This window comes from Ochotona curzoniae, unplaced genomic scaffold (genome assembly GCF_017591425.1).
Source record: "Ochotona curzoniae isolate NIBS_2020 unplaced genomic scaffold, NIBS_Ocur_1.0 contig_3498, whole genome shotgun sequence".
Classification (NCBI taxonomy): domain Eukaryota; kingdom Metazoa; phylum Chordata; class Mammalia; order Lagomorpha; family Ochotonidae; genus Ochotona; species Ochotona curzoniae.
Window position 1 is genome coordinate 23477213 of NW_024465885.1, and position 26125 is coordinate 23503337.

Sequence of the window (26125 nt, forward strand, 5' to 3'; positions counted from 1 at the left end):
CTCGGAGAAAACCACAAACGCCTCCGCCGCCAGACAGCTGCTTTATAGGGGAAGGCAGCACACAGGGCCGGGTCTCAGCCCCGGAGGCGGGAGGGCAAGGCTGAGCGAGGTCGGCCCGGGATCCGCCTCCTTGGGTGGCCTGGGCAGCCAGGCTACGGCGCCGGGCAGAGGAGAGGGCAGGCCGGCGCGGCCTCCAGGTGCGAGCCGCGTGAGTGGGCGGAGAGGCCAGGGCGCCTCCTCCGCGCTCGGGACGTGTGTCCGGGGTCCCGCTCCTCCCCGTCGGCGGCTGCACAGCGGCTATAAAGGGCCGCGGCGGCTCGCCTGGGCTCGCCCGGACACGCCGCGGCGCCCGCCAGCTCCGCCCTCGCCGCCCTCCGGCTCCCGCTCAGGCCCCGCTCGAGCCTCTCGGGCCTCGGCTACGCGGGCCTGCGGAAGAAGATGGCGGCTCCGGGGGCTCCCGCGGCGCCGGCCCACTTATCCGAGGCGGCGCTGGCCGCCGCCCTGGAAGATGTGCCGGAACTCGCCCGACTTCTGGACGCGGACCCTTACTTGAAGCCCTTTGCTGTGGACTTTCAGCGCAGGTACTGCCTTAGTCTCGAGAACGACCCTCAGCGGGATACCCGCCTTCCCCCAAAGCGGGCTTACGGACCGGGCCGCTTCTGGGCCTTCCCGCGCGATGCCCCGCCCTCCCGGCGCAGGCCCCGCCCTCCTGGGCTCAGTCCCGCCCACGGACGCCCAGACCCCGCCCACCCCCGCCCTCCCGGGCTCAGCTCCGCTCTCCGGCGCCCTGGTCCCGCCCCTCCCGGGCTCAGGCTCCACCCTCCGGCGCCCAGGTCCCGCCCTCTCAGGCTCAGGCCCCGCCTTATCCCCTGCGGGTTGGACTCTCGGTGGGCGGGGCGTCGGGCGCACTCGGGCGTGTCTGCGCGGTGCAGCAGTTTTACCGAGTTCGGGGTGGGTTGGCTGTCCTCAGGAGTGGGCGGAAGCTCCGAGAAAACTTTCCTCCTGCCCACCTCAGTCATTTGTAAGGGCGAGTCACGCCCCGCGGACTACGTGCCTGGGCTCCCGTCCCCGAGTGCTGTGCCGGTGCGGCCGGGCCTCCCTCCGTCCTGTGAGATGCGGTGTCTGTGATTGCTCCTTTAAAACTTGTGTTGTTGGCCAGCCTCGGGGTTTGCTAGCTACAGTGTTCCTTGAAGGAGCCTCTCACTATATCCTCTCGCTTTTGTTTTTTCCGTGTTAATAGGAATTCTTTTAGGGAAGTTTAAGCCTAGCTTAAGCACTTTGTTAGACTCTGGAACCAACCTTGGTGAAAGACTACAGCGGTTTCCCTGGTGTCTGAAGGAGAGGCAGAAAAAAAAAGGCGAACTGCTACAGGCCGCTTTCAGAAACCTCAGTTTTGGTTTGCTTCCCTCACGCTGTAGGATCTTAGCTTAGCACGGGTTGCTGGACTTAAAGTTCTGCTGAGGAGTTCCACCACGAAGATAGTGTTTTAAAAGTTCAGTTTTGCACAGCTGAAGTAATACTCATTTGTGAAGGGGATTTTCATCGTGATTTTCATAATCCCAGCGTTTTAGGCTTAACCACTGCAGATGAAAACGACAATTTCTGAGGTAAAAGATAAACGAAAAACAAAGATGTCACTCGTGACTGGCAGTAGGCAGCATTGGGGGAGGTGGAAATGGAGCACTTGAGGTTTCAAAATACAAAAGCAACCGAGGCGACATTGCCATTGGTAGTTATATACAATTTTAATTTACTAGGGAATTCTGAAGAAAAAAGCACTTGTAAGTGTTAGTTATTTTAAAAAGGTTGGAGTTCTAGTTCAAACGGTATTATTATGATATTATGCGCAGCTAATTCCTGCAACCTGGTTCTTTACTGTGAGCTGAAAACCCCAGATGCAACTAGGTATCTTAGGAGGTTTATTCCAGCAGGGCAGTAATGGGGTGGAGCTGGTGGAGATCAGTGGGGAGAGAAAAGGGGAGATGGAGACACCTGGGGCCTCTTAGGTCAGGTAGACCTGCACGGTGGGGGGCGGATAGGGAGGGATTAAGGGCAGGCCCCAGGGGATTGGTGCCTGCAGGTGAATACCTAGGGATGATTGGTGAGTGGGCGGGGTTGGGAGGTTAGGGTGGGATTCTCAGGTGAAATGCCAGGTTACATCTGATTGGTGGATGGCTAGACTGGCGTGAACCTGTGAGCTGTGAGGAAGAGGAAATGGCGCCGGTCCAGCGTGGGATATTTGAATAACTCCTTACAGTGATAAGAACTGCAAGGCGACGGCACTTTCTACTGTTACTTAATAAGGTGATTACATTTAACACAAACCATTGGTTCCTTCCTCCTTCTGAACTTGTTTTCAAAATTTGGGGTATATACTATCAAAGAAAGTATTTACTCTTCATTGTTACATCCTGGACTCTAGTTAGAAAAACATGGTAGAGCAAAAATGGTACTTTTCACATGACACCGATTTGCCTTGTAAGATGGCCAAATATTTATAAGGACGTGGCGTTTTGTGCCTCTCTGTATCCCCATCCCTTTTAAAAAAGGGTTACAAGTAGGTAGATTTTTTTTTGCTTAATGTTTGGTGTTTATTTCATGGATTTCACTCTCAACTCCACTGGGATTGAAGCAGTTATAATTCTCTTTCATGGTTTGTCAGAATTAATGAGGACAAAGGCCTGAAGAAGGAAGTCTGGAGAACTCTGCAGTGTTTTTGGTGAAAAGTCTGGTCCGCTGAGCCCTCTCGCCTCGTGGCTGTGTCCCGTATTCCACTTCTGGCCTAGGTGCTGAGTAATTGCCACGTTCCAGGACACATGTTCCATTTAGGCATAATTGAACAGTAATTTTGTTAGGCTACAGTTAGGCTTATTGTTAACACTTGAAGAGGAAAATGTTTCTCCTTCCTTGAGTCTGTGCCTGGTTACTGGTTTGCTGTACTTATGTAGAAATAAAAACACTTTGTATGTTGTTATCTAATCAGAACTGAAAAATAATTTGGATTTGGCATGCCAGTGACCACACCAAAAAGTAATTTTCACAGCACAGAAGTTTTAAATCAGAATGGAGTGGTATGCTTTCTTCTCAGCACCTGGCCAACTTGTGAGCTCTGAAGGAAAATCAAAATGTCAGTAATTTTTAGAAAGCAGGAAAGAGTCTGAAGATTACAAGAAGTGTGTGACCTGATCCTTATACCACTAGGTTCGTTTGCCCTTTGCAGCTGAGATCTGTATCAGTGTCAAAGCCCCACCTGAATTCTCTACAGTAATGGTCAAGAGTCGTTGACCCCAACTGCACTTCAAAGTCACTTAGCATGACCTGATGGAACATTTGCTTTACTTTAGGCTCTGGTGCTTGCTGTAGCACTTCCTGAGAATAACTGCATGTTGTAACTTCCTAGAGGATTCCTTTCAACTCTTACCAAGCAAGGTCTGAGGTAGTCACTGAGTTGATAATATGGTCCCTGTGAAAAGTGCTGAGGTTTTAGACTGAGAAGTGTATCTTACTACTGTTATTTAAAAGCATGCATTAAACCCCGATTATACAGTTATAGGTGTTAAAGAAGAATATGAAAGTGTGTTCTTTGGAGAGAATTTCTTCTACCATATAACTTTTATTATAAAGGGAGCATATTATTTAAAAATAAGGAGTAGGTTCTCTTCTTGCAGTGGAAACTGCTCATCATTACACATTCACTTTTTTGAACCCAGGGTTATTTTGCTTCTAATACTCAAAAAAAACTCCATTCTATTTTGTGTTTAGGGCAACAGAAGCCAAATTCCTTGGCAAACATGAAAATTGCATCAAATATATTTTTGTATCATTTTTGCTCATTGATTTATTATTAATGCTTGACATTGTTTATGTCATGATGACTAACTTATAAAACTTGACTGATTTTGATGTAATTAGAATAGCTTGGATTCTGAATTTACCTTCCTCACATGTGTAATACGAAGAACGTAGAAAATATATTGCTGAGTGGCTCTAATATAAAGGGTGAGAAAATGATACTTGAATTCCCGGACATATGAATCAACCTCTGTGATCTTTATTTTCTGCATGTGTAAGAGTGAAATGGGATGGAACTCCATTGAGTGGCATGTGGACTAAAAATACACTTAAAGATGTAAAGATGCTTGCTAAGTAAACTATAAATTGATCATGATAAATAACTAGCAAAGTTAAAATACTTACTAGGATATTATTTTCAGGAGACTGTTACATTTTTAAATGTTGTGTTCTGAAGTCTGCTGTCAGCTAAATGCTATGACAGTAATTCCCTACAAGTCGTTTTTTTTTTTTTCTGGGTAAATATGACTACTTTAGGGGGTTCTTTCTTTTTCCTAAAAGAAGTAATTGTATGAGATGAGGCAGGTGGTAATTTTAATCATAATATAATAGAGATGGGAAAGAATATGCTTAAACTTTGATCCTTAATTTGGGAAGAAGTGATAAGGCAATTGCCAGTTTACTGTAAGCTGAAGGCAAGATGAGTCCTGGGATATAATGAGCACAATGCTTGTTTTATGGAGAGAAGTAAATGCTGGCCTGCAGAAATTCAGAAGCACCTTTCTCTTGATCTTTCCCTTCTGAATTTTTCTCTCCTTTCATCTGTTTGCTAAGTGCCCATATTCTTGGGTGTCAATTAGCTGCAGGAATTTCTTGTTCTGAACAGTGGATGGTTAGAGGAAGGATCATACTGAGTTGACTAATTGCAGTCATAATTTAAAAAATTAGACCAGTATGGAGGAGAAAATATGTAACAGCAGCTGAAAAGGTTGAACGTGAAGGAATTATTGCAGTGCAGTCTGAACGTGATTTGTATGTGAAAAAAAAAAACATTTAAGTGTGTATATAGTTTAAGTTCTGTATGTTGGCTTTTGTTATCTTTCTATTGTTAAAATTTGATGATTTTAGTTATTTTTAATAGTTTAAATTTTGTCAAAAGATGAATGAAACCAAAGATTGTAGTATTCATTTGTATTCATATAGATCTATTGAATTATAGTGAGACATTTTATGAGGATATATGCATGTTCTGTAGTTCAAAATATGGTCATGAAAATCAGTATCTATAAATGTATGTTATGTAGGTTATCTTGAAGTGTTCTGAATTGATAGTAAGAGTTTATTGACTTGTTTTACAATTGATACATTGTGCTAATATCTTCAACTATTTATATTTTCATGAAAAAATCAACATCTAGCCACAGGGTGTATTTTGTCATGAATAAATTCAGAGCATGCATATGATTAACTATTACAGTAATGTTATAAAATTGGTTATAGATCTAGGCCCATGTAACAGAAAATTCTCAATGAAAAATATTCTCTCAATGAATAAGAAAGCCTCCGTACTGTGAATTTCAGAAATAATGAGTAAAGTTTATATCTTTCATAAACAACATGAAGGTGAGGGATTTAGTCTTCAGGATGTTTCCTTCCTTCTTTATATTTCTACTTTGTGGTCTCTATTCTGTTTAAAAGATCCCTAGCCACATTACGGCACATCTGTGGTCCTAGCAGGAATATGTGCCAGCTTACCATGTCCGTTTTGGGAAAGCTTATGTCAGCTTTCTTATAACCTCCATGTGATTAATTCTGTTTGTAAAGTGTTGATCAGAGCTGTCCCATGGCCATCATTAGCTGAAAGTGAGCTTAGATCATCAAAGCTTTACTGCTACAAGCTTTTTCTTGAGAAATGTCATCTAAGCTCATCCATCACAGCTTCCCAGGGCTGTTGTGCTTGTGCCAGAGAGGAAGCTATTGCTGGCAAAAGATGGAAACCCCAGCAAGATCATCTTAGAGTCATGTGATATCATGTTTATGTGTAAGTTCTTCAGGGCAGAATCCAGGTATGCCTGCTTGTGAGAAAGTCTACATCCCCATGCCCTCCGTAATATCAACCATCCCCCTCCCCATGGCTTTCACTTTGTTAAGCCGAATTATCTGTATTTTTCTACGTTCTTGGAGAAACACTGTGGCTGCTGTGTCTCCGGATGAACTGGCCTCTTTAAGATTTATTTGGAAATATTACAAGAGAGAGGCAGACAATGAGAGTGTTTTTATTTGTTGGTTCATTTCCCAAATAACTGCAATGACCAGAACTGGCTTAGATTGAAGGCAGGAGCCAGGAACTTCATCTGGCTTTTTCATTGGGTCACAGGGACCCAAATACTTGGACCATCCTGCTCTGTTTTTCCCAGGCAGAGAGACAAGGAAGGAAGGAGGGAGAGAGGAAGGGAGAGAGAGAGGGAAATAGAGACAGAGCGAGAAAGCCAGAAGCTCTCAGTCACAACGATGGTAGAGACCCAAGAACTTGAGCCACCTGCTGCCATCCCAAGGTGTGTTTTAGCAGTAAGCTTAATTGGAAGACTCTCCAAGACTTGAATCCGGCACTCCAATATGGTGCATGTAGGGGTGTCAAGCACTGTTGTTGTTTATTTTTCTTTATATAGACCTTGGATTATTCCATGCTCTTGGATGTTTTGGTGGACAGTGTTGTTTTGGTAGTTTAAATTGTACTTACTTGTGATACATGTGTAGTGAAACTGGAGGTTTCTTTCTTTGCACTACATCCTTAAGGTGCCTTTTATTGAAAACTGCACAGTATTTACAAATACAATACATCAACAATAAGCACAGAGATATAGGAGGAGTGTCAAAACTGAGGGTTGTTGGTGGCCAACTCAAAGTACCTTTAAAATCATAAAACATTTTAAAATATAAAGCATATATAGAGAATTGTAAATTGTACTTGGCAGTATTTTTTAAAATTTCTTTAAAACTGTAGACTCAAAAAGAGTACAGAAAAAACTCCCCTAGGCTCCACTGAACTTGCCTAAGAAGTAATATCTTACATAATTGTGATGTGGTTTCAAAATTAGGAAATTGGCATTGGTGCAGCTTACAAACCTTACTCAGACTTCTGTAGTTTTTATCTGTGATTATTTATTCATGTTTCTCTATCTTTATTCAGTTTTGTCATTTGTATGTCCTAAGTGCTTGTTACCATAAAGATGATACAGAGCTGTTTTAGAACTGCAAAGGAAATCCCTTTGGGTTTACTCAGCTTCTCTCTTCCCATACCTAACCTTTGAAAGTCAGTGGTTTGGTTGACATATATGTAATTTTTTTCAAAAAATATTTTTTTTAATTGAAAGAAATCTTTTTGATGATATTTACATGGCTGAGAAGGACAGACACTCATGTGGACCACTGCTTAGGGTTGGAAGGGTCAAGGAATGGGGTAAAGTGGATGAGACAACTGCTTCAATTTTTTTTTTAAATTTCTTGTAGCTGGAGGGAAGGAGAAGGGGAAAGGACCACTCCCGATAGCCTGACTGCATCAGTATGTGGGGATGCGGAACAGCCATTGGGTGTCATCCTAGGGTCCTGATACGGAGCATGTTCCAAGGGTACTGCTTCAGTGATTTCAACAGTTATCAGATGTTGTTGATTTCATTGATACAGGGTTGAAAAAATCCTTCCAAGGTCCATTGGCTGACACAGTACACCTTGGATCATTCACTTTCCCAGATACCTGCTGTCAAAGCTTGGCTGGGAGAGTCATCCTTTTATTCTGCCCTCCATGGTACTAGAAATACTCCGCAAGTCTCAATGATCTGTCATGTCCCCCATGTGCATCTGGGCATGCCGCTCACTGCACAGGCCTCAACAACTGAGGTGACCCACTGAACAGTCAGTACACGGGTCTTGTGTTTTTGAGACCAGTGGTTTATTTGGCAGGGAGGTCCCCAAAGAAACCTTTACTGGGCCTGGCGTGGTAGCCTGGTGGTTAAAGTTCTAACCTTGCACATGACAGGATCCCATTTGGGTGCCTGTTTTAATCCCAGCAGCCCTGCTTCTCTCCAGCTCCCTGCTTGTGGCCTGGGAAAGCAGTGGAGGATGGGCCAAAGCCTTGGGTCCCTGCACCTGTACAGGAGACTTGGAAGAGGTTCTGAGCTCCTGGCTTCAGATTAGCTCAGCTCTGGCTTTTATGGCCACTTGGGCGGTGAATCATCAGATGGAAGATCTTCTTCTCTGACCCTCCTCCTCTCTGTGTAACTGACTTTTCAATAAAAATAAAATCTTAAAAAAAAAAGAGAAAAAAGAAACCTGTTCTGATGTGATCCAAGACCTAACTCCTGTGTGTACCAACCAGAGTAAGATCTAGATCAGACTGTCATCCACATCAGCGCTTCCACACACTGGTGGTTGCAGTATTGAGTAAATATGCCTGCCTCAGACTCTGTCCCTAGACCCAATTTCTTCACATACTGGATAGTGTCATGGGCCAGCCTAATATGACCCATTCCCTGCTCGGAGACTTACTGTTGGGTACTTTGGGCCAGCCCTGTCAGGTAGGCGCCTCCCAGCCCTAGTTTTCATGTGCAATTTTGGGTGGTGGATGATGTGGACTAAAGAAGCTCAGTTCTTCCATGTAGGCTGGTATGTTGGTCTGAGCCAGAAAGATCCTCCAATTTTCCTCCTTGAAACTGCTCAATCTTAGCCCCCTTGCTTATCTGGTCTTATTGGCGGAAGTTCCCCAGAAGTCATTTCCCACCTGCAATGTTCTCCCTCAGTGGTACTCTCTACCACACATTCCAAATCTCCTTCCTTGATCAATCCAGACCCCCGCACCCATAAGTCTGGTATTCTTGCAGGGTGGTGTGCTGGTCTGGAGCTTTGCCTGCCCACCTGGGACCCCAGCGCATACATGGGTCCCCAGATCTGGTCCTGGCAGTCTGGAATGCTGTCCCTCTGCCTTTTCAGGATCCAAGCATGTTCATGAATCCCCAAGCCCAGACCACCAGCACACCATGCCAGCATGCCAATGTGGAGCCATGCATGTGGATGATGCCCTGGGCCAAGTCCACCGGCTCTGGTCCTCAGCACAAATCCCCCAGCTCTGAAAGCCGCCTGGCAGCATAGCAGAAGAGTGACATATATGTAATTTCTTATTTGTAGAATATTATATGCAGGAAATCATAAGATATATAAGCTTTGAATATCACATTCCCAACCCCCCCCCCCCCCCCCCGCAACAAAATTCACTAGAAATGTCTCCAAGTTACAAATGCTACTTTGTTTCTCCTTTCCTTTTTCTTTTTGTCAATGAGTAGTGTTCATTCCTGCAGTGGATCAGGGACCCAGTTTATCTGCATCACTGCTAGCATTTGTACTGTTATTTTAAAAAAAAAAAAGATTTATTGTGTTTATTTTAAATACAGAGAGAGAGATCTATCTTTGATTTGTTGGTTCACTCTCCAAATGGCCGTAATGGTCTAGGCTTACCTGGGCCAAAGACAGAACATCATTTGGGTCTCCCTTAAGATTCTGGGGCTCAAGAAACTGAGGTAACTTGAATTGACACCTATAAGGGATTTCCAGTATTTCAGCCAGAGGCTTAACCAGTTACACCGCAGTGCGAGCCTTTGGTGCTTTTGTTTTTTTTTTTTTTTTTTTTTTTTTTTTTTTTTTTAACTTATTTGACACAGGCAGAGGGATCAGGTATTTGGAGGGAGGGAGAGAGAGGGAGAGAAAATGAATGACTTTATTCTCAGGTTAACTCCTGGCTGGGTCATAATTGAGTGCTGGAGGTAGAGCCAGATCCTGAAATTAAACTAAGGTTCTCCAACAAGCCAAAAGCTTTTTCCCTGTCACAATTTTTTATGTTCGTTGCTCTAAAAAGTGTAATAATCATGGTTTTAAACTACATATTTCTAATACATAATCATTTTGAAGATATTTTAAAGTACTATTGACAATATGTGCCTTGCTTGGTGAAATGTCTGACCACATTTTTTGGATTGATGTTTCATTTTTAACCTTGAATTTGAGAGCTCTGAATTATACATTTTACTGTCTTTTTGCTTCATTCAGTGTATCATTTTACTTGACTGAGATAACAAAATTTTACTTTGTACTTTTATTTGTAGAGATGAATATAAATATTAATTAAGGTAATGACAGTTTTTTCTAACAATTTTTTAATCTAACAGCTTGTTTAGCCATTGGTTTATTTTAGTCCTAAATACATATTTTGATGTTTACCAATATACGTTGAGTTATAAATATTAGAAAGGAACACATGTCAGTTTCCAAACAGTTGTTTGGATGTTGAAAGATGAAATTTGTTGATGTGTTTATTTGGCAAAAATTGGAAAATTTCTTGGTAATGTAGCTAACATACATAAAGATCTTTAAATACAAAAAATAGAGCTTTGAAGGATATGTTCTTTCTATTTTTTAATGATTTATTTATCTTTTGACAGGTGAGGGGAGAGAAAGAGAAAGAGGGAGAGAGAGAGGGGTCCTCCATTTGCTGGTTTATTCCCCAGATAGCTGCAGTGGCAAGGGCAGAGAGAGATTAAAGCCATGGGGTGGGCCTGGAACTCCATCTGAGTCTCCCATATGGGTCACAGGGGCACAAGTACTTGATCCATTCTTGACCCCATTTCCAGGCACATTAACAGGACACTGGATTGGAAACGGGCGCTCATATGGGTTGCTGGCATTACAGGAGGTAGTTTAACCTGATTGACTAAAGTGTGAGTGGATTTTGATATGTTCATTTCACAATTGTAAGTTGCTATGAGGAATCTGAGGGTCTAAACATCTGACTTCTCCCAACTTTGCGGATAATAAATTATCATCAATGTCACAATAATAAGGATTGTTATTAGGATTTGTGTGTTATTGTTTTATGTGTTTTGTGTCAGAGATTCTGCATTTCTGTGAAGCTCAAGTTGATACTGATGCTGTTGTTTCCAGAGGATATTGTGAGTAGCAAGTGGGTTGCATGGCTGTTGCATCACTTCCAATACAGGTTAGCAAAGGGCTAAATTGTATTTTGTAAATATTTAAGCTGCAGATATAGAGCCCGTCCCCCATATATATTTCACCATTGCTTATTGGTCTTTAAGTTACAAAAGATAATGATAACATATTTTCCTTTTGTTTGAAAGACAGAGAAGTATAGGAAGACAGGAACAGACAGAACTCTTTCATTCCTTTGTTCAATCCCCAAATGACTGCAGTAGTCAGGACAGAGCCAGGTTAAAGCTGAGAGACCAGGAAATTGATTTGAGTCTCCCCTGTGAGTGGCAGAGATTCAAGTAATTGAGCCATCATCTCCTGCTTCTCATGGTGCACATGAAGAGAGACCTGGAATCAGAAGCAGAACTGGGGTTAGACCCCCAGTACTTGGAAATGGGATGTAGATGTCCTGAAGTATGTCTTAACTGCTGAGCCCAGTGCCGCCTTAGACATTGGCCTTTAACATAAAGCACAGAGGGGAAATAGGCCTATGTGTCACGTATATCTCAAGACATCCTTTAATCAAATCTTCTTTGTTGCAGGTATTTTTCCATATGCTGGCAAAACAAAAATGAATAAGGCAGTTTTCCTGTGTGGTAGCAGCCCAATTAGTTTGGTAAATACAGTTACAGTAAGTGGTTTTGCATAAAGTTCACTGTACTACAGATGAGAGTGTAACTTGTTAAGGAAGGAAAGATTTTGTTTCAAAGAAGTTAATGACCTTTACCTTAAATTCTTATTTATTTCTCCAGAAATAGAGGAATGAGTTGTTAAGATCACGGACAAAGTCTTTGGAACTTTTACAGAATGAGTCAAATAATATAAAAGCTAGATTCCTCATCTTCATTAACACAGTAAAGGAAGTTTATGATTTTTTACACAGCTTTTGTTTGTTAAAGTGAAAGTTTGCTTGCAAAAATGTTCCAATTACGAAATGTGCTTGTGTAAGAATTGCTATGTTAGGTAAGAACTAAATCCCTCTAACATAGTTTGTAAACCACATTTGATAATGTATCAGTGTGTTTCTTTAAAACAGATAATCCTTTTTTGGAAGGCTTAGTGGACTATTTAAAGGCAGTGAGGTATTTTCCTGTTTAGCTAAGGGGCCCCATTCCTGAATGAGTCAGGGGGACACTATGATGAGTGTCACATAGTTGAAGGGTTCCAGAAGGGCAAATGAATGTTGACTGCCTTCAGCTCAAGTATCTTGCCTAGATCAGTACCATCTAGCAGAAATGCACTATGTGCCACATAATGCAATTTAACATTTTCTAGTCGAATTAAAATAGGTCAGATGCGTATTTTGCACTTAAAGCACAACTCAGTTGGGACTAGCTATACTTCAAGAGTTTAGTGACAGTTTATGGTTGTTAGCTGCCATGTTAGGTAGTACAGATTTTGATTATACATTTGAAAGAGAGGTGTTCTAGATGAAGAGTTGGTATGACTCCACACAGAGGTTGAAAGGAAAGTTTGAAGCAGAAAGTTTCAATCACATCTGTGTTTGTCATGGACGTAATCAGACTGGTGGAGAATCTGACTTTGGTTAAGAAAGAGACTTAGCAATTATTGTGTGGGAGCTTTTTCCTTTTAAATATTTACCTGGCAAAGTGAATGGTACCTTAAATGTAAACATGTAGGTCCATTACATTCTTAATTAACTGCAACTGAGTAGGTGGCCATGTTTTCCTCAAGTTACTTGTCACAGCTAGTTCAAATTGCCCTTTATATTTAGACAGCTCTGATTTATGTCGTGTTTACTTATGCTAAACACATTAAATCCATCCCCTAAAGCAAAAACACAACACAAAATGAAAATGTAGGCCAGAGAAAATAAATCAGGTCCTTAATGAATCGGCTGATGTCAGGTGTTGGCCCCGCTGTAGCCTTAGACCTTTCTGGATGTGCCAATTCACTTGGAGCCAACCCATGCTACCGCTGTTGCTAATTTTGTTGTCCTAAGAGTCTTGCTTAGGTGTGGTGACTCATTGTGAGTTGCGTTATTCCCCAGTTGCTCTCTGCTTGCAAGAGAGGTGGGTTGAAGGAATTGCTTCTTTATTACATTTAACTAGTGGCAGTGTCATGGATGTATGTGTGCATAAGCACGTGTGTGCCTTGTGCTCATTTCCATTTCTTCATGACATTTTTTCCTCTCTTGATGGGATTTCTTCAGTGTTTACACTTCATATTTATTTTGTATGACCTCTGTCTGTGTCCTTAATAGTTAACCTGGTAAACACAGTAAAAACACTGCTGTTTATAGAAGTATTTGCCTTCATTAGTTACCAGTCTGAATCTTGCAGTGAATTGCTGTTTCCCTGTTCTGTTCAGTACTGTATTGCACACTGATGCTGCCCAGTTCCTGCTGACTCACTGGAGCTGTCTGGGATGTTGCATGAGTGTTTTTAATTTAAGAGAAGAAGCCTATAGTTAGCAAATACTTAATTGTCTTTTCTTGTCTTCTGTAGAACTTTACAATAGAGGTCCGCACTCATGGGCTGTTTTCCAAATATATACCTACTAGGGGGCGTGGTCCAGCTTGTTCTATATTAGAAATCCTGAAATATTTATTACTTATTACTGTAGTTGTTGGCGGGTCCCTAGAAATGATTGAGAATAATTCTTCTATCGTGTAGTGGCCTGTGGTAAGCAAAACCTCTCTCTCACACAGCTTAACCTTTCTCATGTCTAATACTGTTCGTGAAGAAGATTGTAATTTGTGCATTGTGCTTTTATCAGGTTGCTGTTCCCAATGCAGTTAGTGTAATTTTTCATTTCCTAACAGTCCTCAGGCAATTCTGTTTAACATGCTTTCTATTTCAGAACATTCTCCTATTTAAAAAATTTCTTTCGCCTCAGGCCCAACATGCCTTTCCAAGCAGGCCAATAATAATTTCTATCCTTACTGGCTTTATTCACCCTCACTGTAAAAATTCTATTTGTATTTCTTAGAAAGGTCTTCTTTCAGTGTTTATGGCATAGCAAATGCTGGGATGTTAGTGGCTTCTATTTGTCCACATTTCTCTGTGTCACAAAAAAATTGTTTAATTTCTTTACCAAGTGGAACACATGCCTATTTTTTGTTTTGGTTCAAGGTGTTTTAATAGTCTTGAATTACAAACCATGCTTTGTTTTTTTAAAGAGTAGAGTTTAAACTTTCCAACTGAATTCTTAAGTCATCCATAGAATTTCCCTGAACAGCAAGTATTCACAGTAGGAGAAAAGATTGATTAACTCTAGGTAGCAAATTCCTTTTTTTTTTTTAAGGTTTATTCATTTTTATTTGGTAGGTAGATTCATAAAGCGAGAAGTTAATAGATAATAGATTTTTCATTTGCTGATTCACTCCCCAAATGGCAACAGTCAGAGCGAAGTTTATCTGAAGGCAGAAGCCAGGGACATCTTCTGTCTCCTGTGTGCGTTCAGGGGCCCAAGGACCTAAGACATCTTCCAAAGTCAAGGCTTGAACTGGCCTTGTGAATTTCCTGTGAATTTCCTTTATAAGGTGGTTTCTTGAAAAAGAATGAAGCAAATTTCCTGGATTACCATCTGACATGATCATGAATTACGTGTGATTTTGACTTTTGAAAAGACAAATATCTACATTAAGCTTGTGAAGCTGCTCTTGGGGTCCGAATTTGGTAATAATCACATAGTCTAGAGACATTTAAATCTCTAATGGGGAAAGTCTGACAATGGCGGTAAACTTATCAAGCATTTCTGGCTTAACACTGAGGAAGATTTTGGAGCATCTATGACAATGTCAAGGTTTTCAAGAGATTCTGTCCTTTAAGTCATATATGTATATAATTTAAAGCTAAGCTAAAATTAGAATCTGATTATAAATATGCATTATACATTTGCATATATCTCACACATGTTGTGCATGTATGTGTGTAGAGGCTTTTCTATCAAATTTTGTGTTAGAATAAATATTTTTCCATTCATTGTGCTAATTTTATATACAAACAAAGGAGATAAAACGGAATTTTCCTCACTTTCGGGATAGTCACCATAGTGTTAGAAAGGAGAAGGGAAAAGTACTTCTTTTTTTGGGTTATAGTTTGCATTTTAAATTTCGTTGCTGTTCCTCTCAACCTCCATCTGTGTTGACATTTGGGAATTTTTGTCGTTGCTCTTTCTCAAGTGGAGTGGAAAAGCTTAAAACAGAATCTACACTTTCAAATACAACCAAGGCTCTGTCACCTTATGATTCACTCCATGTCTCCGAAGTTTTTCTTTGGCTTAATCAAAAAATCATATGTCTTCTTGAACCTAACATTTTTCAGGCTTGCAGTGCTACTGATTATTATGCATTATTAATAACCATTTTTGCATTGATGATAAGTTCATGTTCAGAATACAGTGATAAAACTTTAGGTCCTTAATGCTCTATGGGATCAAAGAGATGTTTTTGCAGATGTTAATTGCTGTCTCTCAGTAACACTGTGGTTTTATTTATTTTGATTTTTAGCGTTCAGTGTTAATCTAGAAACATTACAAATTTAAATAAGTCACAAATAGCCAGTTTTAGTGGTGTATAACTTATATGGACTATTCTAATTTTTAAAAAATCTTTTGATTCTTATGTAGTTGGGATTCTGTCTATTTGAACAGAGTGACACAGAGAGGAGAGACAGGGAATCTTTTAATTGGTTCACATGTTGGACATTGGTTCAGGCTGAAGCCAGAAATCAGAACTTTGAGTCTAACAGAAGAATGATGCTACAGTAAAAGACGCTGGCATTACAAGAAGTAGCTTCACTTGCTGTGCCACAAGGCTGTTTTTTTTTTTTCTGTGTGTGTGTATGTGTCTTTAAAGGGATAATTGAATTTTTCTTATTTTTAATTTTAGGCAAATATTGGGCAGAGCCCCTATGATAGAAGTTTATTATAGTTCTATAATGTTACCATGAAACTAGTGATCATTTGATGGAATAATATTTGTGGCTACATGACTGGACTTACAAAGTGGTGGTTTTTGAGGGGCACTGGACTTAACCATTGTGAAAGGCTAAAATGCGAGTGGCGTAAATTTCTGAAAACGTCTTACCTTCAGATTATAAAGATGAACATTAAAGGTTCCAGTGTTTCTGGGAGGCAAGGCACAGACCCAGTTATAGATAGATGTAATTCATTTCGTGAGAAACATGGGATGGAATAATGAAGTTATTTATTTCCTTAAGTTGAGATAATTATAATGAAATTCGTTTGGGAGAAAAGTAAGAACGTAGTATGTGGATTTTATGCAAGCTCTGAAAAGGGAAAGCTATTTTAAGAACAAAGCATTGTCGATTTTCTTATATGAAAATGACAATAAATGCAGTGCAAACTGGACTGAACAGATCTAGGCGGTTGTCATATCAACAATTAAGGATTCATTTTAAATAATGTTTTTGACAAGGCTCTAAGTCATTTTACTTTCAGGTTCCTGCATACCTACTTGTCAGAAATCTGCAGGAGCATGTAACTTGTAAAGAAGGAAAGGACACATTCATTTACATTAGCTGTCTCTGTGCTGTGATGTTTTTGGGCAATGAGATGTGGCAGGTTTGTGAGGATATGAGATAAAAAAGTGTGTTCTCTTAGTGAATGAGTAGATGCAGGGCAAAGATGCTAAACATAATTTTCATATAGTATTAATAAAAACTGTTAGTTTGAGTCAAATATATATTCATTATATATAAGCAATCTTTTTATTGCAATTAGAATTGTATTAGAACATTTTTTTTCTGTTTGCTTTTCCCTGGTTCTATTTCTGTTTTCTATGACCTTTTATTGATTTTCTGACTGATCATCAGTTAGAGATACATGATAATAGTTGATAATAATTTATTATATACTGTCCCTATATACTGTGTATTTAAAGGAAGATCAGCCATTTGAGAATTTAGCAGTTTAGTTGTACATGGGAGGCTTATTTATTTATTTTAATTCTTTTTTTAAAGATTTATTTTACTTTTATCACAAAGTCAGATATGCAGAGAGGAGAAGAGAAAGAGAGGAAGATCTTCTGTCTGATGATTCATTCCCCAAGTGACTATAACAGCCATTGCTGTGCTGATCCAAAGCCAGAAGCCAGGAACTTCCTCCACATCTCCCATATGAGTGCAGGGTCCCAAGGCTTTGGGCCATCCTCAACTGCTTTCCCAGGCCACAATAGGGAGCTGGATGGGAAGTAGAGCTGCCAGCACTAGAACCGATGCCCATATGGGATCCCAGCACATTCAAGGTGAGGAATTTAGCTGCTAGGCCACTGCGCCGAGCCCTATTTATTTTAATTCTTAAACTCATGTGTACTCAGATAAAATACTAGTCTTTAATATAAAGCCAAGGTAAACAAAAATCCTGGGGCTGCTGTTACAGTACATCAGATCAATATGTTGCCCGATATACTGAAGCTGGCATCCCGTATGAGCACTAGTTCCAGTCCAAGCTGCTTGACTTCCAATCCAGCTTCCTACTAACGCACATGTAAAAGAAGATGAAAATGGGCTGAGTGCTTGGATCCCTGCTGCCCACACCTAGGAGACCTGGATGGAGCACAGCACTGCTTACTTTGGCCTGGTCCTGCCCTGATTTTTGTGGGCACTTGGTGAGTGAACTAATGGATTGAAGTCACTTCTTTCTCTCTTTCCCTCTCTATGGTTCTACCTTTCAAATAAATAAATAAATAAATAAATCTTTATGCAAAGAAACAAGACCCATAGTCACTTGTGACCAACATGGTCACATGTTGGAGATAACTTACCACTACTCTTTTTATTTTTTCATAAATACAATGAGCTGAACAGAACTGTGAATGAGGAAAATTGTTATAGCAACTAGCCAGAAGCCTCACAATGAGTCCAACAATTGAAAATCTGGAGTAGCAGATAGCTGCAGCCATTGTGAGATCCCTGTTTTCTGTTGGGAACACCACAGATGACTAAGCAGAGTGCACATATAGGTCTTGTCAATATGTGGATCTAGTTCCAAAGCTGGAAATTTGTAGATCTGGATGATGCCACTGCACCTTGTTGTCATAGTAGGAGCCAGAGATGTGTGTAGTGTTGACACTGTCTAATTGCTTTTCCTGGACAGTTTGTCGTATATATTTTTTATTTTTAGAAGAAAAGGGAAAGGGAGTGGTGGTATGCCTTAGCAGCCAAAATATATATGTTTGTTACCAATGAAAGAATATTTTAGAAATGTAATGTAAGTATCCTAATTTTTTCTTCTGTTGTTCTTGTACTACATAAAAATGCATCAATGCCAGTTCAGTTTGCAAAAATCTCTCAGCTAAGGAGTACTTTGTGCATTCATCTCTATTTTTACAATAGAAATGAATTTACAACAGCTTGTGCTTTTGCTATTTGAGCGGCTTTCCCAAGATGGTAAAATTTATCTCTATTAGAACTTAATATAATCTAGCATTCTTCATATTGCACTAAAATAGCCCATGTTTAAAGATTTATTTATTGGAAAGTCAGATACACAGAGAAGAGGAGAGACAGAGAGAAAGATCTTCTGTCCGCTGGTTTACTCCTCAAGTGGCTGCCAACGGCTGGAACTGAGCCGATCTGAAGCCAGGAGCCAGGAGCTTCTTCTGGGTCTCCCACATGGGTGCAGGGTCCCAAGGCCTTGGGCCATCCTTGACTGCTTTCCCAGGCCACAAGCTGGGAGCTTGATGGGAAGTGGGGCTGCTGGGATTAGAGCTGGTGCCCATATGGGATCCTGGTGCATGCAAGGGAAGGACTTTAGCCTTTAGGTTACCATGCTGGTCCTGATACAGCCCATGTTTAAACAAATGTTTTTCTGATGGTCATGTGATAGTTCTTGTAGAAATTGCATTGTGCTCTCTCTTAAAAAGTTTCTTAACTAGGGCTGGGGTGGGGGGCAAACATTAGCATATCAAAATTTCTTTATTAGTCATGATGAGATTTTCAGTTAACAACTATTCTGTGTTAGCTTTTTCATGATTTTATAATACCCAAGAAGAGCTTCCTAGCAGGGTTAATTTTGGCATACAGTTTTAGAGGTTCACCATTTGTTTATTCGTCTAGTGGTACGGGGTGGCCTGTGGGAACACTTCATTCAAGTTCTTGTTTTTGTCGTAATAACAAATTCAAGAATGAATCATAGATAAAGTAAGACTTATTAACACTGAAAGCACACATTCAAGGAATGAGTGCAGACGAAAGAAACAGCCAGCCTCCTAAAACTGTGGCTGTTCTTTGATCATGGGGACATGGAATAGTGTCTGGGGCAAGGCTTACGGAGCATTCAAAGAGGACAGAGTTTCTCGTGGGGCTACCTATTCTTTGTTTTCTTTTCCCCTTTTCTTTCTTCCTCTCTCTTTCTTTGGAAGCCTCAGGAGTGCTATATAATGTTGAATGCATGATGGGACTAGGAGTGTTGGCCTTGGTGATTTTATTCTAGTGATATTATAAAGAACACAGGGTCAATGAGCTGATGTAACCAACAGTGTATGGGATATTTTTATAGCCTGGTGCCATTCTTAAGTGACATGACCCTAGCAGCTGTGTTCTGCACAGAAAAGGGTGAGATTTGGGCAGTACATATAGGGCTGTATTGCAGGTGTTGGCAGTCATTCATCCCCTCCTTACTGGTTAGCCACATCTTTGTGGGGCTCGAGGAGGGGTGCCCCGACAGTGATAAGGAAGTGCAAGCTGCTAATATAATCAGCTCTCTGAGGAAAACTGTCTTCTAAGGCAAAGTCACTGATGACCTAAAGGACTCCCACCAGGCCTACTTCACCAGCCACATAATTAGGTCATATTTCCTCCCTAATCCACTAACGCTAATCCATTAACTGTTCACTTTAGACTTTGGGGTTTAAATGTCTGCATGAGCTTGGTGAACCAAATGTTGTACAATCTTTAACATGTTCATTTCACCACCTGACTTTTCTTATGATACAGAATTATCCTGTATGTGGTGCTTAAATGCTCTTGAATTCTAAGATGTGTTACTGTTATAATCAGCAGGGTTACATTACTGTCAGAGAATGTTAGTAAATTCTATAGAAGTAGACACTACAAATGGAAGTTGCATATTTTATACAGAAGGAAGTGCACATAATAATTAGAAACGTGGACCTTGCTAAGAGATTAGGTTTGAATTTTTTGTTCTGCCTTGGGACTTTCTTACTACACTGAGTCACAGTTTCTGCATTGTGAAAATGAGATAAAATATAGTCACCTGCTGGGTTTGTTCTGAGGATTAACTTCTAGTGAGAAAATATATTTAAGGCATTAGGCATGTCGCCTGGCAGATACTAAAAACTGAAATATGTAGTTACCATGATTTAAACACCAATCCATTTATTTATTTGAAAGTATAAAATCTATCTATCCATCTGTCTAGACAGACAGACAGACACACACACACACACACACACACACAGAGGAAGAGAGACTTTTTCTTCTGCTGTCTTTCCGACTGGCCATAGTGTCTGGAGTTGGGCTGTGTGAAAGCCCCAAACTCCACCCGGGTCTCCCATCTGGGTGGCTAAAGCACAAGCACATAGGCCTTTTTGTGCTGCTTTCCCAGGTGCATTTGTAGGGAGCTGGATCAGTAGCAGAGCAGCTGGGGCTCCAGCAGGAGCTCATACAGGACACTGGCAATGCAGGTGATAGTTTAATATGCTATAACACCAGTTCCAGCAGATAATGCTATTTTCTTGAAGCTATGACAAAATTCAGGTTTGAGTTAATCAAAATGGGAAAATGAAATTATGTAAAATGTTTACTTAAAAATTAACATACTTATTTACTATTGGAATATTGCAAACTTTGCTCCTTCAATAAAAATTTCTAATGGCGTCTCACAGTGAGTGTATTGAGATGGCAAGCAATCTGCCAGAAAATGATAACTTGGATAAATTATTTGAGGAAATATGTAGTCACTTGGGGAGTGGATCTTCGGACAGAAGATTTTCCTCTCTGTCTCTCCTCTTCTCTGTATGTCTGACTTTGTGATAAAAATAAATTAAAAGCTAAAAAAAAAAACCACACAAAATAAAAGCACTACTATGAAAGTTAAATTCAGTAGATACAAAATTACTTGCTATAACTGCTCTGAATTTTCTGAGTACCTATTTCCACCTGTAATACTCATGGACCTAAGAATAGATAGTTGGTCATCAATACTATTCCACAGAACACATTTTGAAAAATAATGATATAAGTGTCATACATGTTTTCATTTACTTCACAATTTTCATCTTTAAATTTATGCTGGGAGATGACTGATTTGCCCTTAGTAAATGATACTGTATCTATTCAGTGGAAATTCACCGTTATCTTGCTTTCATCTCCTCACCTACCTCAATATCCATCTCATGTCCCACAGAATCTTATCATTGTTTTCTGTCCTTAACATTTTTGTGTAGCCTACCGTCAGTGTCTGATCCAACATAGTCCTGGCCTTCCTGCTTCTACCACCCTGTCAGCATTCTTGAATTCTCCTTGTAGCTGTGAAAATAATTCTAAAAAAGAAAATCTGTTTATAAACTATTATTGACTTGTGTCTGAATTACAGTTTCCTTATCTGAATGAGTAGGTAACAATTATATTTTCAGAGGATAAAGAGGCAGTTGCTGTACTGTAGGTGAGTGATTATGGCGATTTAGATTGCGATGGTGGTTGTAATTGCATGAATTAAAAAAAAGTTGCAAAACATGGCAGGTGTTGAGATCAGGAGTTCAGTGGGAAGCAGACCAGAGGCCATGCCATTCTGGAAATTCTGTGGACAGGGAAATATTACTGTCTTCATAATATAACTGGACCTCTCACTTTCCTGTAGGTTTATACTTGAATCAGATCCTAGTCTTTCCCAGGGACGGTTAACATGAAGTTGCAAACTTACCTGTGCTTTTGCAAAGGACTATGTGTATGTTTGCACTTCATGGATAAGGAAGCTGATGTTTCTATACCAGGCTACAAGTTAGAGTGACAGTATTTTGAGGCTTGCTATGGTGGTAAGCAATTGTCCATAATTTTGTTTTGAAAACAATGGATGGGCAGCTTATTGTGGTTTACCTGATTTTTACAAGGGAAAATTCTAGATATATTGAGCAGAAACTCACTTGTATCATTTATATAGGAGTCCTTGATTAAAGGAGAAGCTAATTTCTCTTGAGAAAGCACATGAATTACTACACAGTGTGAAGTCTTTAGTTCTTCCAGGGTTTTCTTAGAGGGACTTGTCCAGATGTTTGAGAATTAGAAAAGAACATTTCTGGATGAATGCCCTGGGAGACATAAATGTCACTGTGACATATCAGAACTGTGATTTATGGAAGTCAGTTGGTAAACTGGGTTTTGGCTACATTTATATCACTTTGGGCTCAGTGGTTTTGGAGTCTCGTGCTGTGGTTATCCCACTTCCAAAATGCACAGTTGCAACAGGCATGGAATTGGTCAAATTCTCACATGTATTCCTTGTGCAGTGACAGTTGTTAGGGAAAACATAAGAAGCTGAACTTTATGCTAGGCATGTGTTTGCAAGCAATGAATCTCAACTGAACTTGAACTATGGTTATGCAACAAGGTGGAGGAATCCACCATGGGGGGAGGGGTATGGGAGGGGTGGGGAGAATCCCCAGCGCCTATAAAACTGTACTACATAATACAATGTAAGCAACAATAAAAAAAACATTAAAAAAAAAAAAAGAAGAAGGCTTGAAATGACCATTTGTTAACCAAAAATGAAACCTTAAGCACTATTGCATCCCTGAAAGATCGCAGAGTAGGACATCTTCAACCAGCTGAAAGATGCAGCGATGCAGATGGTTGTGAAACTCCTAATGTGCTGATTTGATAGATGAATCTTGGAGATCAACTCTGGAAACCTCATGGAGAATGAGTTGGAGTGCTTTGGTTTCAAAGATATGGTATCAGTGTAGTCATTTACATCTAATATGCAACAGTTGATCTGACATGCCAGATTTTTTTTTTTTCCTTTGTAGCAATTACTAACCAGCAGCTGATCACCTTTAGGTAGTAGAGAAAATGAACATCTTTGTATTTTCAGGACAGGATAATGAAAATTTTTGTGCTGTCATAATATGGTCCATAGGTACAATAATCATCTGTTTTAGGAAATGTCATCCTAAATGCATAAGGTTAAGACATCGGTCTTTGAACCCAGTGAGCAGGAAGTAACAAGTAGCTTAGATGGCCGAGAAAGACTGATACTTTCCAGATGCTGGTTGAGAAACTCCAGCAGGCCAGGAAAACTTAACTCAATATAGTGTTCAAATATTAGTTTGATTGAATCTATAGGATTCCCTCCCAAATAATTGGTGTATAAGTAAAGTAAAACACAGAACTCCAGAGTGATTTTAAAAGAGGATATTCATTTTGAACAGCTTATACAGTATCAAACCTGTGAAATACATAGTTGTGTATAGTTTTTGACTTTGAAATAGGATTACCATTTTTAAAAATTTGTCTACCAGGAAATAAAATTATGAAATGGTGATTCATTTAGTTTATAACATACATTCATATGTAAAATTAACATGTTATAAAATATTATCATGAATTTTAATACTTTGTTTACAAAGCTAAGAATAAATTGTGTCTTTGGAAAACTTTAGAAATGAACCAGAGTATTTATCCTCCCTCATGTTTCTAGTTGATTCTACCTATTTTACTTAGGTAAGTAAAATATTGCTTAAATTTATTGAAAAAAAATATATATACACTAAGAAAATAAGCTCTTTTATAAATAGGAAATGTAAATTGTACAGTTCTCCCCATTGGTAAAAATTTTGAACCAGAAATGTCCCAGGAATTTTTCATCCATTTTTTGCCAGTTTGTGCTGTTGACACTTGAAATACAAATAAACAAAACGTACTTTAGAGAACGTATTTTTCTAGCAGCAGGAAATAGATGATATACAGTAGATGTCTAATATTGGATGATAAATGCTGTAGCAAAAAGAAAACATAAGAGTTTAAGGGAAAAAGGAACTGGGGAAGCAGAAGTAGTATCTATACTTTTAAAATGCATTTATTTATTTGAAAGATGTACAGAGAGAGAGAGTGAGAGAAAAGAGAGGCAGAGATACAGAGAGATGCAGAGATGAGAGATCAGTCTTCCATCTGCTGGTTCATTTCCCAAGACCTGTGCAGGTTGAATGCAGCCTTGTATCATGAACTTTATCCAGGTCTCCTGTGCGATGGCAGGAGCCCATTTACTTGTACCATCTTTCATTGTCTCGCCATGTGTACTATCAGAGAGCTGGATCAGAAATGAAGCAGCAAGGGCAGACCACATGGGATGCCACCATCACTAGGCTACAATGGCAGTCCCCAGGAGAGACAGTTTTCAGTTGTCATGCTCCTTATTAGTGACGTTTGAGAAGCTGACATTATGTAAAGACCAGATGGGGAGTTTGTTATCCAGATACATAGAGGAAGAATATTCTAGATTGAGGACACATCCAGTGGAGAAACTGCTAAGTGGGGCTTTTCTTGGGGTACTCAGGAGATAGCAAATTTGACAGTCTGGTACAGAATGCGCTAGAGACAAAGTAGTAAGAAAGAAAATAAGAAAGATAATGGAGAATTGCTCAGAACATACAGATAATTGTGCATATCTTGCAAAAACTTCAGCTGGTTTTAGGCCCTGGAAAAATTTGAGGTGAAAATTATATGACTTAAGATGGTATCTATTGAGAAAAGATTATGCAAGGCAAGGATGTGAGCAGTAGACTGCTTATGGATATCACATAATCCAAATGGAAGAGGACAGTGGCTTGGATGAGTATTTCAGCCATGAACGTTGTGAAGAAAAGTTATTGGATTCTATTATTACTATTAGAATGATGATGAAAGTTAATTAAAAGAACCTCCTTGTGGTTTGAGAGATGCAGAGGAATCTAGAATAAGTCCAACTTTTTTCAAATGAATAACAGAAAAGATTTAAGTAACCTGGACTGAGGTTGTCATCAAGTTGCAGAGCCAGCAATACTGGTTGAATTTTAGTATCTGTGTCTTATAGCTTTAAATACTGAATATTTTATGGAGTAGATTACCACAGTTTCTTTAAACACACCTCTTTGGAGGGGCAACTGGGTTGTTTCCATGTCTTTGCTATTGTAGATTGTGCTGCTGTAAGTATAGGATGACAGATCCTTTTCACGTATGCAAATTTTATTTCCTTTGGATATATTCCCAGAAGTGAGATAGATAGATCATGTGGCAAATCAATTTTCCATTCTCTTATCACTTTGCATACTGACTTCCATAGTGCTTGTACTAGCCTACATTGCCACCAGCAGTGAAGTAGAGTACCTTTTTCTCCACACCCATGCCAGCAGGTATTGTTAGTAGAGTTCTGATTGTATTCCAGCTTCACTAGAGTTAGGTGGAACATCAATGTGGTTTTCATTTGTATTTCCCTGACAGCTAGGGAGCCTGAGCATTTTTTCATATGTATATTAGACATTTGATTTGTTCTTTTCACTTCTCAAACCGTTAGCTAAAATGAATTTTTGCTTACAAGTTGGTTATTTCATGTATTTTTTTCCTAGTGATGGATAGTGATCTATGTGGGTTCTCTTGAGGAAACTTTTTGAGATTGTTTCCTCAAAGATATGAATCCTCGGTTTTATGTCTACTGCTTATTTTTCTATTGAGGTTTACCTTCATCATGCTGTAACTTCCTTCCCAGAGCTAACATGCTTCCTTGTAAAATGCTAAACTTGAAACCTGGTCCTCCTGGCCTCAACTGTGAAACCTACACCTTAGTTCCCTCTTCACTTCTCCATAATTCTGTGACATGAGGGACATAGATTAACTGTGGTGAGCTTAGCTTTCAACTAATAGGAAATGTGACTGTTTTCCTTGGTGAAGGATTTTTCCTTGATGCTGGTATTGTGCAGGTTAAGCTGCCGATTGTAATGCTGGCATCTCACACCATCTTGAAGCCTGGCTGCATTACCTGTGCTCCAGATCTCTCTCAGCTAGTGCACCCAGAAACACAACAGAGAGATGATCCAAGGGCTTAGAACTGTATACCTATGAGTAGACTCAGATGAGGTTCCTGGCTTTTGTCCATCCTTGGCCATTGTGACTGGGGAGTGAATTAGTGGATGGGAGATTTCCTATACTTACCTCTCACACTCCCCTCTCTGTCTGTACTGCCTTTCACCCTCAGAAATAAATTAGTAAAAAATGAAATATTGTAGGTAACAAAGATCAACTTTTCCCCAGAACAAGTTTATCCATGTGATAACAAATGTGCTATTTCTTAATGCTGGGGGACTTGTGTTTTCAGCTTTCTG

At 39.9% G+C, this 26125-nt stretch overlaps 1 protein-coding gene across 3 annotated transcripts in view; it reads left to right on the plus strand.

Annotated features, from left to right (window-relative positions):
• The first annotated feature begins 322 nt into the window (after window positions 1–322).
• Window positions 323–26125, plus strand: part of GBE1 (1,4-alpha-glucan branching enzyme 1) — a 361102-nt gene continuing 335299 nt past the window's right edge. For all 3 annotated transcript variants that reach the window (XM_040980626.1, XM_040980624.1, XM_040980625.1), the window contains exon 1: window positions 323–581. In XM_040980626.1, coding sequence (XP_040836560.1) covers window positions 439–581 — 143 coding nt within the window. In that variant the 5' untranslated portion in view covers window positions 323–438. The remainder of the gene's footprint in view (window positions 582–26125) is intronic.